The 13,998-nt window shown below is 38.1% G+C and overlaps 1 protein-coding gene across 1 annotated transcript in view; it reads right to left on the reverse strand.

The window, feature by feature from the left end:
* The window catches only part of ACTR3 (actin related protein 3), a 29,100-nt gene that overhangs the window by 11,190 nt on the left and 3,912 nt on the right, over positions 1-13,998 (reverse strand). The window contains exon 2 of the mRNA XM_056496103.1: positions 2,447-2,502. Within this exon, the coding sequence (XP_056352078.1) occupies positions 2,447-2,502 (56 nt within the window). The remainder of the gene's footprint in view (positions 1-2,446; positions 2,503-13,998) is intronic.

The raw sequence follows: 13,998 nt of genomic DNA on the forward strand, positions 1-13,998 counted from the left end.
CCTCAAGGCCAGCTTGTTCAGCCCTGTGTTTGAAAGGTAGAAATTAGGAGCAAACAGCCTGAATCAAGAATCATATCCTGAAAACACAAACAAGAAAATAAATCTTGCTGAAACCTCAGTTGTGGTGCCTGAGGATGGGCAGCACCCCAGCAATACTTGGAGCAGTTGCCTTTGGTTTGCTTGGCACAAGAATTAAGAGCTTCTAGGAAAAAAAAAAAAACAAACAAACACAAAAACTCTTGCATTGAATCAATTTTTGTGCTGAACCACTACTCAAGCCAGTGTTTTCTTTTACAAATAAAGAAAAGGCCATCAGCTATCACAGATAAACTGAACTAATGAAAAATCAAGGGAACTACTGGGTAATGGAAAGAAAGTAACTCCCATTTTAACAAACAGCAGGAAAAGCCTGCTTATGTGGAAAAAAAAAAAAAAAAAATCAAGCAGAATTAATGATCTAAGATCTAAAAAGCAGCCAAGGAAGAAAGCAGTGAACACAAGCAACATCAAAAAGTTGGACCAATATATTCTTATTTACTTCACTCTTCATGTAAGCATTTATCATCTCTACAGAAGCATATTCAGAATAAATCAAGAACACATCATAAGGAGATAAAAATTTGTTAAGAGCAGGAGTGAATAAGATAAGCTACAAGTGAACAAGGCACAAGGAATGTTGCTCAGACCTGTTTAACAGCAAACATTAATTTTAGAGAATCAAACTGATAAAATGCCACTGCTGGAAGTACAAGGAAAAACCAAATCATTTTTCCATGGGGAATAATATTAAGGAAACTGCAGACATGAAAATGTTTTTTTTGTAATATTTTACTTTCAAACTAGGTACTGCTGTAGTCTATTTTTGTTTCTCTAATGTGGATTAATCCAGTACTACCTTATTTAATTCAAGGCAGAGGATTAACACAAACTCATGCAGTTTCTGTAATTATCTAGCTTGGATTGCAGCACAAATGAGAAAAATGCCTTTTTGATTGAGAGAATTGCAGTCAAGGGTCATTTCAGCTGCAGCAGCATCTACACTGAACAACCTTTTTTCCATATACCGCACTAAATCAAAAGGCTATCAAGAAAAATCTCATTTCCTCCCCTTCTCTTCTACTTTAATAGCATCCCTGTTGGATAAATTTCTCTGCTTAATGATCTGACAGGACATTTCATTCCCAGTGTTTAAAATATCATGATATTTCTTCTTTTTCAGAACAAGAAGGTGATCTTCAAATTAAATAAACCAAATCTAAAGATGCAGAAAAAGTATGTAAAGTCTATATATCTGAAACTAAATAACCACTTGCCCATTTACACTTTAACAAGTGCTATGAAGTTTAAAGAACACTGTAAGGGTTTTTTCAATGTTTATAAACTTTTTATATCTGATGTTAAACTAGCTTTTGTGTGAAAAGCAAACCTCAGAGTGCTTTACATGACACTGAAATAAACTTCATGAAGTTAATTCACAAAACCAAATAATCTAAGAAATACCTATTAGAAGCCAAAACACAAGGTATGGAATGGATTCTCTGAATGCATTCTCCTGTTCTCAGAGAAGTGAATTAGCCTTATCTCTCCATGAAAATTACTTTTTGGAGTACAGTTCCTAGAAAAATTAACACAGAGCTCGAACTTCCAAGTTCTATTTTACAGTGACTGTGCTGAAGTAATATTAGTTCCAGCTCTCTTCCTGTTGTATTTGCAAGGAAAACTGGGTGTGCTAATTATTCCTTTTCACCAGGATGTAATCCATGATTACTTTGGCACAGAGGAACAATGAGGAACTGCCAAGTGGTGTAGGAGGTCAAAAGGTGAAGCATTTCTAAGGGAAGCTGAGTGAGCTCCACTCTCTGGAGCAGAACTTATCTCTTCAAGTGGGAGAAACAATTCAGGAGCCAGGGAGCAAATAAATAAGTGATTCTACATGGGGGAAAAACTGACATGGTTTCTTGTTGTATTTGCAAAACACAGTAAATTAACATAGCTGTAATATTGACAATTTCCAGGCAAGTAGAACATTTTAAACCCTAGAGATATTAAATAATACCATTTTATTTTTTTCCAGTTATAATCAACTCAACGTTTTAGCAGATAAATCGATAAACTGGAAAAAAAAAAAAAAAAAAAAAAAAAACCTCCTAAAAGGTAATGTAGCCATGCTACAGGTTTTTACATTATTTCAATGTCCAAAAAATTAGCTTCAACTATTAGTATCCTTTTTTAATTAATGTATCTTTCTAAACTGAGGATCTGTAGCAAAACAATAAAGCCACATTATTACTGTTGTCATTACTCAGATCAAGTTCTTTTAATTGTTTTTTGGGTTTTTTTTTTTTTGGGGGGGCGGGGGGAATGTTGGGTTTATTTGTTTCTTATGGCATGTTACAAAAAGTCCAAGAGTAATTTCAGCATTGACACACAGGTAACAAATACTTACATGAAGGGATAATGAACTGGGGTTCAGTATTACCCGCATATCCGAGCTTTGTATACCTGTTGAGGCAAAAAAAAAAGATTTGGCTGTAATATTTAATACCACAAATAATAAAGATATCTCCTTTTTTTAATGAACAGACCCCTCTTCCTGTATCAGAAGGACACCACACTAACTTTTCTATAAAAATAAACAAAAAATCCAAGGCAAACAGAACGTCTCTCTTTTAAAGTATAAAACAATGAATGCTCCCTGCCACAGATCAAGCATCACTGCCAACTTCTACTCTAATAACATTTTACTAAGGAACACAAAGTATGTAATTCAATCTATCAATGTTTAGGAGTACAATTTTTTCAGAGCAGTTCCTCCCTGCTCAGCAGCTAGCATCTCTATAGAAATATTTTTATATAGCTAATGCTAGTGGTAAAAGTGTTTTTGTAATTCCTAACTATAGGGGGGAAAGCTGCCCAGCCCATGGGCTGCCAGCTGGGCATGAGGCAGGGCTGGTCATCCTCATGTCACAAGCAGCTGATAATAACAAGTCCTAGCAAAAGTCATTCCATTTCACAATTGGAAAACAGTGTCAAAAAGTGTCTAATAAGAGTAAAGAAAGCAAGAGGAAAATAAGTACATGCCTTCACCCAGTCTCCAGAATGGGCTACGGATATATAGATCATCTTCATTATCACAAGGCAAGAAAACTGGAGAAATTAACAAAGTACTCATGAAAAATAACAAAACTCAGCATACCAAAGCCAGCTGCTAGAAGTGCTGTCACCAAAGCAGCCACGGCAAATTCTAAACCATGCAGACCAAAATGCACAGCTCTAGCTCAAGAGTTAGAGCATACCCACATGTTTTTACCAAGCACAGATGTGACAAAGTTCTCATTTTCTCTGTGCAGCCAAGTAGCTGCACTGAATTAGCACCAGCAGCAAAGGCACGAGTGCTGTAGTAGCACCTCTAGAGCTTTCAGCACTCTGACGTAAACATGGAAGATGCTGGGAGGTGTAAGGCAGCAGTGACTCTAAGAAAGCATAAATTCATGGCAGGAACACAGCAGGAGGCTGGGCTCCCCAGGCTGGGAGAGGAGAGATGCTGCAGCAGCAGCAGCGAGCAGCTTGTGCCCGAGCCCAGCAGCACCCACACAATTTCATCACTGATGGTAATTGCGCCCATCAGCACTAGGTCAAGAGGCACAGATCCTCAGAGGGAAGGTGAGTTTCTCTCTGAGTACTGTGGTTAGCACAGGACCTCATCCAAATGCTCTGCAGGAGTTGTGTTTTCAAAGCTGTAAACCCAATCTTGTGTGTAACACACTGTAACAGTGATGATTAACCACACACAGAAACTTGACTTCCTACCAATAAACAGGAACGTTTCTTGACAAGGAAAACTTCACAGGCAGAAGATAACAAATAATGAAAAAAGAAACTAATATCAGAAAGAACTTCACACCTCATGAAGAGACCAGCATTAGGCACTAAGTGTGCCTCACCTCAGGACACTCAACTTGGATTTTGCTCATGGAAGTTTGATTTTCTTCTTAAAGATCTACTTCCTATAAGGAATATCAAAGATGCCACAAACTGGTGCTTCTTTAACCTATCACACAGAGTAAAACTGTTCACTGTATTTATAATGTTTTAAGAGGCTTTTAGTGCCACAATTACTAAGTAAACAAGCAAACACTGACTCACTCCCTCTCCCTTCCTCTGCAAACCAGAACTGTGGTATGTAGATTTTAAAGCTCAATCTACACAAGAACTTTGGAGCTTGAATGCTGCATAAACCTACAACTAGGTTAGAAGTGCTTTTTAACAGTTAAAACTGTTTGCTTATTAAACTCAGTATTTTAAAGAAAGCAAAAGCTGAACTGTTGCAGGTTAACTGGCAGTTTAGCTGCTTGTGGGTGGGAGTTTGCCCAGCACACACAAAGCCAGAAAGACTGAAAGAAAAATAACCTCATGAAAGATGTATTTTACATAAAAAGAGCATATTCAGACATAAAATCAGCATATATAAAAATACTATGGCCTACTCAGCAGGAAGTGTACTGACTCAAGGAAAAAAAATAAGTAGTGCATTTTTAAGCTTCCAAGACAAGAAAGGGGAAAAAAACCTGTATGACTTTTGGTCTCTGAATATTAGAGCATTGTATCAGCACGTCTCCAGTGCAGTGTCCTACACAACACATCTCTCATGTGAAAGACTTCATTGCACATCTGGAACTCCAGCATCACTGGTATGGGCCAAGGATGGAGCCCCTGCTCCCCTGGGAGCCTCAGGCCCACAGCACAGCCAGGGACTATGGCACAACACATTATAAACACTAAATCTGATTTACTAACTAAAAACAAATAGAGATACTCTCGAGTTAAAATGGAGTCTAAAAATGTGATAGGTGAGGCAAAAAGCTAAGGTAAAACTGAACAAAAGTCAAGAAAAATCTTCATGTTTCCAAATGCACAATATACTCACCGTGGGATTCTTTAAAAATTAACTTTTGCATATAGAAGGCTTTATTCAGACTGATCAGATCTATCACTTACTTGAAGCAAATATTTAAATCACATGAAAAGAAGGATACTATAGGCAATCCAGATTCCACAAGTATACAGTTTCCACAAGGACTTCATGCATGGCAATGTGTCTGACTAATGAATGATTCACAGGCACACCCTAGCTTCTTCAGGGCAGAAATTACTGCTGTTACAGAAGAAGAATCCTGATAGTAGAGATACCATTAAGCAGTACCAGTACTGGATTGTCCATTAATCACCCCTCATCTTGCTACCAAGAACTGAAGAGTGGGAGAAGGGACTTGCATGGAGACAGGCAGGTACACCCCATTAATGAGACATGGACTCAGCTTTCCCACATGGAATTTGGGGCATTCAGCCCAAGGCACTGCACACAGGAGTGTAATGGTATAACCTAATGTCTATTAAAAACTGTAACACAGAATCCATTTACAAAATCCCAGAGGTGAAAGCCTTGATTGTTCAAGGGTGTTTTCCTTTATTTCTCTATGTTCAGCTCCCTGAAGTGTTCCTGGTAGCCCATTTAAAAAAAAAAAAAAAAAAAAAAAAAAGGAAAAAACTCCTAAGAAATAATCAGGCAAAAAAATTGTTGGATAATCATGGCCTTTAGTTCAGAAAAATCAGCTACAGAGTATCCAAGAGCAGTACACAAAGTCTCTATACATATGTGTATGTCTGTAAGTGGAGAACCACACACTCCCTCAGCGTGTATATATAGATAGATAGATATATAGATATATATATATATATAGTGCTGATATTGCTCAGTGACTTACCTGCAACACCTTCTCCAAAAAGCAATACCACTAGTCTACACAGATGTGATAAACAGAACATGACATTATTGTAATGGACATTCATAGCACAAATAGGTTTGGGAGAGCAACTAATGAAGTTTCCCTCTGGTTTATCTCTACTAACCCCTGTCTCACCTATCAGTGGAGAAATATCTTCATCATGTGACCATCATCCTCAAAAAGTCTCATCCTGAGACTGCACAGCAGCTGTGCACTGTCTGCCCAAGAGCTCTCTGGAAGGACAGCCAAAGGGCTTTCCACAATGTTCTCAACAGCACTAATGGGATTTCTTACATGTGCTCTCTCACCTAGAATAGATGTTTCTGAGGCTCTGACACAAAAGCAATGTCACTGGGAGGTTACTTGTGCATTAGTCACACAGACAGTTTTGAAGCCAAAAGGAAACAGTGCTGAGGGTAAGAATTTGTAACAAGGATGTCATTACCAGAACCTCCATCTGCAAACCACAAACTAGGACCACGTGCCTTTGCTCCACTGCTTTCCAACCCACAACAAATGCCAATCTCCCGAGTTATACACCCTAGTTCAAACACAACTGCAATTCTAACAGAATGAGGAACAGAGGGACAACTGCTTCATGGGCAATGCAGCTGTGCAGCTGCTCCTGAAGTACCACAGAGCTGGGGGTGTCCAACACAAACTGTGTCTCTTCTCTGACAGCTCCACACAAAGACAGGAGTTAACTGAGCACAAGCAGAAAGGAGCACTCGAGGACAAGCATCACCTGATCTCCAACTCCTAGAGCAAATCTGGGTTGCAGCCTATTCTTCAGATACTCCTAATGACCTGGGCTAACAGAAATGTCACACATTTAAAATGCACCATGAATAGAAGTGAGATGTACCTGCAATGCTGGTTCCACTGGAAAGATACAAAGCAACTTGAAAAACAAAAAGCAAAACACATTTTTCTGTGGAAAAGTAAAGCAAGTGTGAGTAAAAAATTCAAAAACAAAGGAAATCTAAAGGGTGTCTTTCTGGTTTACCTTCAAGGTGCATCATTAAAAAACAAGGGCATTTTGTTCAGAGGACTTTTTTCTTGCTGTTCTCATCTGTTCTCTTCATGATGAAGGTTCTGAATTACTGTTCAACACCTGAGCCACAACCCTTCTGTGCAAGTTCTCACTCCAAATACAACACGTGCTTTGCCTGTATCTCACCCTGCAGATGCAATGGGCTTCCCAGGCACCATAGCCTGGACAGTACCCACATGTAACTTTAAAATTTTGCCTTGGTGTGTACCACAGCCTGTACATCAAGCCCAGCAAGGTTTCCCTACCTAAACACAATTCTTATGCAGAACACATCCAAGTGGTCATGCTCTAAGCAAGTATAACACCCAGTGATTAGATTAGACTTTACACAGTTAAATGCATTTATTCTTAAATGTAAGCTGATACTGCCTTTTTGCAAGGTGTCACAATTGCTCAGGCAGCAGATCCCTGCTCCATATCCCCTTCCATGCAAATGGGTCTGGAGCCAATCTCCCATTTCTCTTGAGAGCCTCTTCCCATGTGTTTATGAACTCTCCTGAGCCAGGAGTGCTTTGCATTTCTTTACTGAAACCACGTGGAAAAACACTCCAGGAAACAAGAGCCACAGACAGAAAGCAAGATGATTGCAACACTCATCATTCAGCACTTGCTCATTGCTGGCTAAATTACCTTGACTCAAATAATTGTAATTAAGTAAGCAGGGTATAGAAGGCATTACAGAACAGCTCAGAGTGTGGAGATTCTAAGGAAACATGCATCTGCTAATATATCCAAAAGGGCATGAAATAAATCTCATGGCAAAAACACCATGTTTTTAAAAATAATAGAAAGGGATTCTGCTCTTCAATACCAGCTCCTTACACATGGTCTTTCCACCAAAGAATTTATCAAAAAGGGCTTAATATCCCTTCCTTTTTCAACTGGATAAATTCTACATAGACAGGAATTTTAAGAGATACCATGTTTTTACTGTCTGATGTCTTCTGACAACAGCTGCCTTAAAAAGAAGTTCCTTAAAAAGAACACTTCTCAAACATGGATGAATTCCTAGTCTTCATACACAGAGCCTCATGTGACTGAAAAGCCTGAACAAAACCTTGTGTTTTTATTTGTTGCTTTTCTTCTTGTATCAGGATTGTTATCCCATCCAGATGAGATTGAAAAGCCTAGGAAGTATTTACTTTTCAAATCACTGTAAAGAGAAATGGTGAGAAAATTACAGTGAACAAGTAAAGCTGTCCTGCCCCTTTAAAAAAGGTCCCAGCTCTAGTATCAGGTGCAAACTGGTTAAGCAGCAGCAGAAGTCCCTGAAGGACTGATTATATTAGTAAACTAATTTATTAATACAAGTTCCATTTTCCTATCTCATTTTAAATGTCCTTGATAAAACATAAAACAGCAAGATTTTGAAATTAGTAATGTTTTTCATATTTTATATCTTTAGTTAATATGGTTTCCCTTTTACACATTCCTAATTTGCATTTTTAAATAGCAGCTGCTCCTGCCAAATTTTAAAACATTTTTGATCAACAAGTGTTTTAAGTAATCAATAGTGGAAACCAAAGAACTTGCTCTATAAATGGAAAAAAAACCCCCAAGCTTAGAAGCACTCTCAAGTAAAGAGAACCTTCTTAAACCATAGATAGGACACATGAAGGGATGGTAAAAGGGAGTATAGTATTTCAATGACATATGGGACCTCTAGGTAGCATAAATTATAAATTAATAATAATAATATATTAATAATAAATTTTTTTATTATTATTATTATTATTATTATTTTAAGATCTCACAGTCTACAAACTTGACCTTGGAATTAACCCTATCACTGTGTGTTTGAAACTATTATTTTACAGCATTTCCCCCCCAAAAATATCAGCCCACTCAAGTAAGAATCTTCACCTTAGCAACAAATACTTCTGTGCCACATACTGAAACTGTCACAGTAAAACAAACCATAAGCAGATTGGTGTGCAATTTAATAAATGAGCTCAAAAGCAGCTTGAAAGAGAAGTGCTTCTAGCAAACGTTTATTTCCTAAATAGATAACAACTACCTTAAAAAAGGCTGATTTATCTTTAAAAGCATCTATATTTTTGTGTAGAAACTGATTCAGTGCTGCTTTTAATCAGCAGCTACCTCTGCAACTCAGAGCACAGACAACTGTACTGCTTGCTAGTAAAATCCAGCTAAAATGGGGAGGGAAAAACCACAGACACAGCTGCTCAGAACCAGACCAGAATGACCAAAGGAACATGAGGGCAAAAGCAGCCTATGCTACACAGCACTCAGAATAAATTCACATGTACTGTATTACAGGTCCTCAGGTGACATTTTTAACACCAGTCTGAAGGAAGCTACTGCATCATGCTGCTTTGAACTTCACTAACATTTGGATGCAGTAAAACAGCAACAACTTTCAATTTGGCTTTATGTTTACTACCACCAAATCTTTGAAAACCAACCAAACAACTACCATTGGTACGCTGCTTCTGGAAAAGTTCTCCTAATAATAAAGAGGAAAATAAGATGCTTTTATGTCCAAAAGACTGGCTTATAATTGAGCTACAAAAAGCAGATTTGAAACCAGCCCATATTTAAGTGTTTTCAACTAACAAAATCCAAATTCTAGCGTCCTGATACTACCACCTAAATTTGAAGTCTTTGTCAATTTTATTTGCATTTGTAAACTCATTTCTAATATTTAAAGCTGGCACGTACTTCAACACAAAAGTTAAAGCTTTCCTTTGTCTGCATTTTCTTCAAAGTAGGAAGAGCAAACAGCTTTGGATATTATCTTCGTATAATGAGAGTAGAGTAGTTTGTGTTGGCAAAGGCAAAATGCTCCCTTTCTACTCACTGCTTCCTTTGAGACTCCTAGACTAATTCATTTTAACAAGTGTCTTAACAGTGCCTCTGTGTTACACCACACCCACACAGCAATCACCTATACTGATAGGCTTTTTAATAAATTTATACTTCATTTTTCTGGGCTTTCTGAGCATTTTTCACAGCCTGCCTACTCTGTGCAGAGTAATAATGAAGAAATAATGCCCAAAGGTTTGGCAGTCTTACACGAATAATTTCTTAACAGTATAAGTTATTTAGTATGAGGAGGAGATTTATTTGGCAACTTTCTACATCATTTACCCAAAATAAGCTGAACATCAGGAGTAGGACTCAATTATCCTTGTGGGTTCTTTCCAACTCAGAATATTCTATGACTGCACAGAAGTTTATCAGGAAGAAAAAAACCCAAGCAAATTAATTAATTATACATCTTTTTCAACAATTAAAGCAAGGAAGGATCAATTGAATCAACACATACATAACCTGCAAGCAAAGTCCTGCACTTGAAGAAATTAAACAGGTGAAATTCAAGTCTTATGATGCAGAAAATGCCAGACTTGACTTGGAAGTTTTTCAAGCAAATGCAATAAGGGGGTGAAACTAGAAAGTTACTCCACATTAAAAAAAAGGAGTTGGGGGGAGGAAGTTGAGGTTTTCTGCTTGCTATTTGCACAGAATACCCAAGAGCTGTGGCCCCAATCCCATCAACCTGAGCAGAGGGCAGGATGAAACCAAATGGACAGGAGAGCAGAGATGAGGGCAGGAGCACCAAGGGATTGTCCCAGCACTCCCAATCTGCCCCGTGCACCCATCACCACTTCAGCCTTTCAGCAGGTAACCAAATGTTTTCCATCAAGAGCAGGCTTGCACTAAAGCACCAGATTACATATTTATCATGTTACACCACACGTCTCATAAAAGACTGTTCCCATTAGAAACAGCTGGCTCATAGAAAAAAAAATGTCTCACTCAGCTGTGGGCAAAAACACACTAGTAAATCTTGTTTAATATAAAAAGCAGGTCTCATTCAACAGGATCACAGAGATTCTGAAGTCTGACAGTACATATGCAAGCAGTTGCATTGTGAAAGCTCTTGTAGATAAGCAATGCTCTGTATCTAAGGCAAGCCACGACAAAAAAAGCACTAATACTAAAAACCTAGATAACAGATATGGTGTTAAGTAAAGAATTACCATTTGGATTCATTCATTGACAGCATTTATTTATTAAAATAAAGTATCAACAGATAACCTCCTGTCTGCATCTTGCTCTCTACAGCCTCAGCATGCCAAAACACATCCTGTGCACAGCTGCAAACATTTGCACTGACCACAAGAGAATAATAAAGAGAAAAAGGAAATCCCAGAAAAAATTAAAACCGTACATTTATCTTGAGTTTTTCCGTCTAGTCTTGAAAATGCAAACCCATGATCAGAACAAAAAGACAAAAACAAGAGTCATGCTATACCCTACATTAAGTTGGTGAATAAAATTATTTTTTCAATTTTGGTTATAACTGAATAAACAAAACCCCAGCAATACATCACTAGTAGCACTTGGAAAGGATTGCTGCTTCATTTTTATGGTTAAAGTAATCCTGCTATGGGCACTATCAAGTTTGCAACCCAATTGGTATTTTTAAGCACCTACACAAGGATGATTTCTGCTAAATAAATTTTAGTTCAGTGACCAAAACCAAAATTCAAAGATTAAAGCAACAGAGATTCCTTGTCTTATATTCCTTGGGGAATTTCCATGGGGACAAACCCAAGTATGTTTTTATTTATTTTACCTTAAAAATTAACCTTGTCTCCCTAAACTGTTCTAATTTTTGACAAGCGGTCATTTAAGTTTTGGGTTTTTTTTTTTTTTAAGTTTGTTAGAAATTGTCAAAACCTTTTATCATGTCCCAGAGAAAATCTACAATGACGAAACTAAATGTTGAAACATTATGTTGAAACTTCCCAACTGCATGAACTAACAGACCTACTGCAGAGTTTCTTGTATGTGCTCATAAAACCATACAGAGCATGGATTACTACTCAGAACTGGTGCAGTATTTCTGAACTCCTAAAAACTGTATTTTCAACCAATTTAGACAAGTAAATGTGCATAGGAGTCATGCAATCCACACACTTGCTGGGCAGAAAGACCAAGCCAGGTACTAAACACACCAAGGAACAAAAGGGAAGCTGCCTGTCCCAGGTACGCCCTAAACCTTGCCCCAAGCAGCAGCCCTGCAGCTCACAGGAGCAGGTTCATTAATCATTAACTTTACAGATCCAGCCCAGGGATGCAAGTGGGTCTGTCCTCTACCCTGAAATGCCACCACCCCCTTCCTCTGTATCAAGCACAAGTGACACACATGAGAAGAGGAGCAGAGGAGGACTGGAAGGTGCCATGCCTCTTGAATGGCTTCTGGAATGCACTAAAACAAGATATAAACTGATTCCTATGATGGAATTGCTAAAAAAAAACCAAAACAAAACAAGAAAAAAAAGTGTGTGTCAATAGAAATTTATATATTCCTAACTAAATTCCTATTGTTCCTAATTATATTGCATACTCTGAGCATTTAGTGTTGCAACAAGGACTGTGATGTATTAGAATCATCCAACAGACACCACAGATCATCATCAGCCTTCAAAGTCTCCTTGCAAATGTTTTTTTAAATGTATTAAATCAATTCTTAACCTAGTACAATTCCTTTTTCCCCATGAAGGATGACACATTTTCCCCTCCCTCCCTAACCACACTTCAGCCACTGGCAAGCAAAAGAAAAACCCTGGATGAGTATTTTTTCCAAATGCCATCAAGGAAATATTTTATGCTTTCCATATCTGATAATAGATGAGAATAAAGAACATCCATGCTTTCCATACTGCAAAATTACTTCTGGGATGACACAACACAGAAAATTCAGCACAAAGAGAAAATTTTCATGAAAACTCAATCCCACAGAAGGTCATGACAAGATATCCAGTTGAAGCATAAACTGCAAAAATACCTTACTGCTGAAATCTTTATACTAAACATAAGTTGGGCTTTGAGAAACCTGCAGAAATAACCCATGTCTGGAACATTAGGAAAGAAAAATCATTTCAAGGCACAGTATAAGATACTAAGAAGTTCAAGAGCTCACAAAACAGGCTGTTACTTCTCACTACCTCGATTTTACAGCACAGAATTTCTCACCTCACAGATTTTGCTGTCTATTGTAGATTACTGCTTTTCATGGATCTTGTACTCATCTACACTCAGGTCAAAACCCAGAAGATAAAACAGAACAACATAATCCTGCCATATACCTTATCACATCTGAAGACACTCAACCCATAAATACTTCGCTCTCCTAAAGAGCTATAGAGATATTGTATGAAAATTAACTACAGCAGTAGGGTTTGTAGAGAATTTCCCCAAAGCAAAGCTCACTCCAGCTAGCTTCTGCATCTCTGAGGTTCTGTGTGCCCAAATTTACTCTTCCTTCATTCACAGAACTGCTTAGAGAGACCAAGTAGCCAAGAAACTCTCAGGATATATGTGACTCATCCCAAAAAACAGTCTGCAACTCCACATTCAGAAATCCTGGAAATCCTGAGCAGCCTCAATCCTCCTGGCTCTCAGCTCAGTGGGAACTCATACTGCCAGGAGGTGGCAAAGAAATCCTGACTTCCCATCAAGAACAGGCAATCTTTCTCCAGTCAACCCAAGAACCTTTAATTCACCCCCAGTACGCAAGGAAGAAGTTAAAAAAACATCACTTTTTGCAACCTGTACATGGGAAATAAAAAAGGGGCCTAGCTTGGCATAGAAGAGAGGGCAGAAAACAAGACCCATGACAACAGGTTGGGTTTTTACCACACAATCATATAACCAATTTACTCAAGAAAAAGGTTACCAACAGACATGACCCTCCCAAAAGACTCTTGGGTACATTAGAGAAGCTGGTCACCACTGACACTCAAGTATCAAATGGATCTACCTGGCAGCCACGGAAAAATGGCACACAAACCTGCAGAAAACAAAGTTCAGGTATAGAAAATACAAATAATATCTTATAAATCCCTTTCAGTGCTATAATTAAGTTCTCATTTTGGAAGTGCAGTAGTTGCATAGACACTTACTGCAGCTCAGCTGAAGACCCATTAATTTGAACACTTGCAATTATCTGCCATCCCAAATGAGCCAATTCAGTGTTACACAAGTTACACTGAAGGAAAAAAGTACATTCACACAGAAAGACACAGTTAAAATCTACTTGTCAACCTAATCAAGCTAAATTCCAAAGTGGCGTAGGAAGAGCTTTTAATCATGACTTGCAGGCAGTGCTGTGTTCGCCTCTAGAAG

The sequence above is a fragment of the Oenanthe melanoleuca genome, chromosome 7, assembly GCF_029582105.1.
Source record: "Oenanthe melanoleuca isolate GR-GAL-2019-014 chromosome 7, OMel1.0, whole genome shotgun sequence".
NCBI lineage: Eukaryota > Metazoa > Chordata > Aves > Passeriformes > Muscicapidae > Oenanthe > Oenanthe melanoleuca.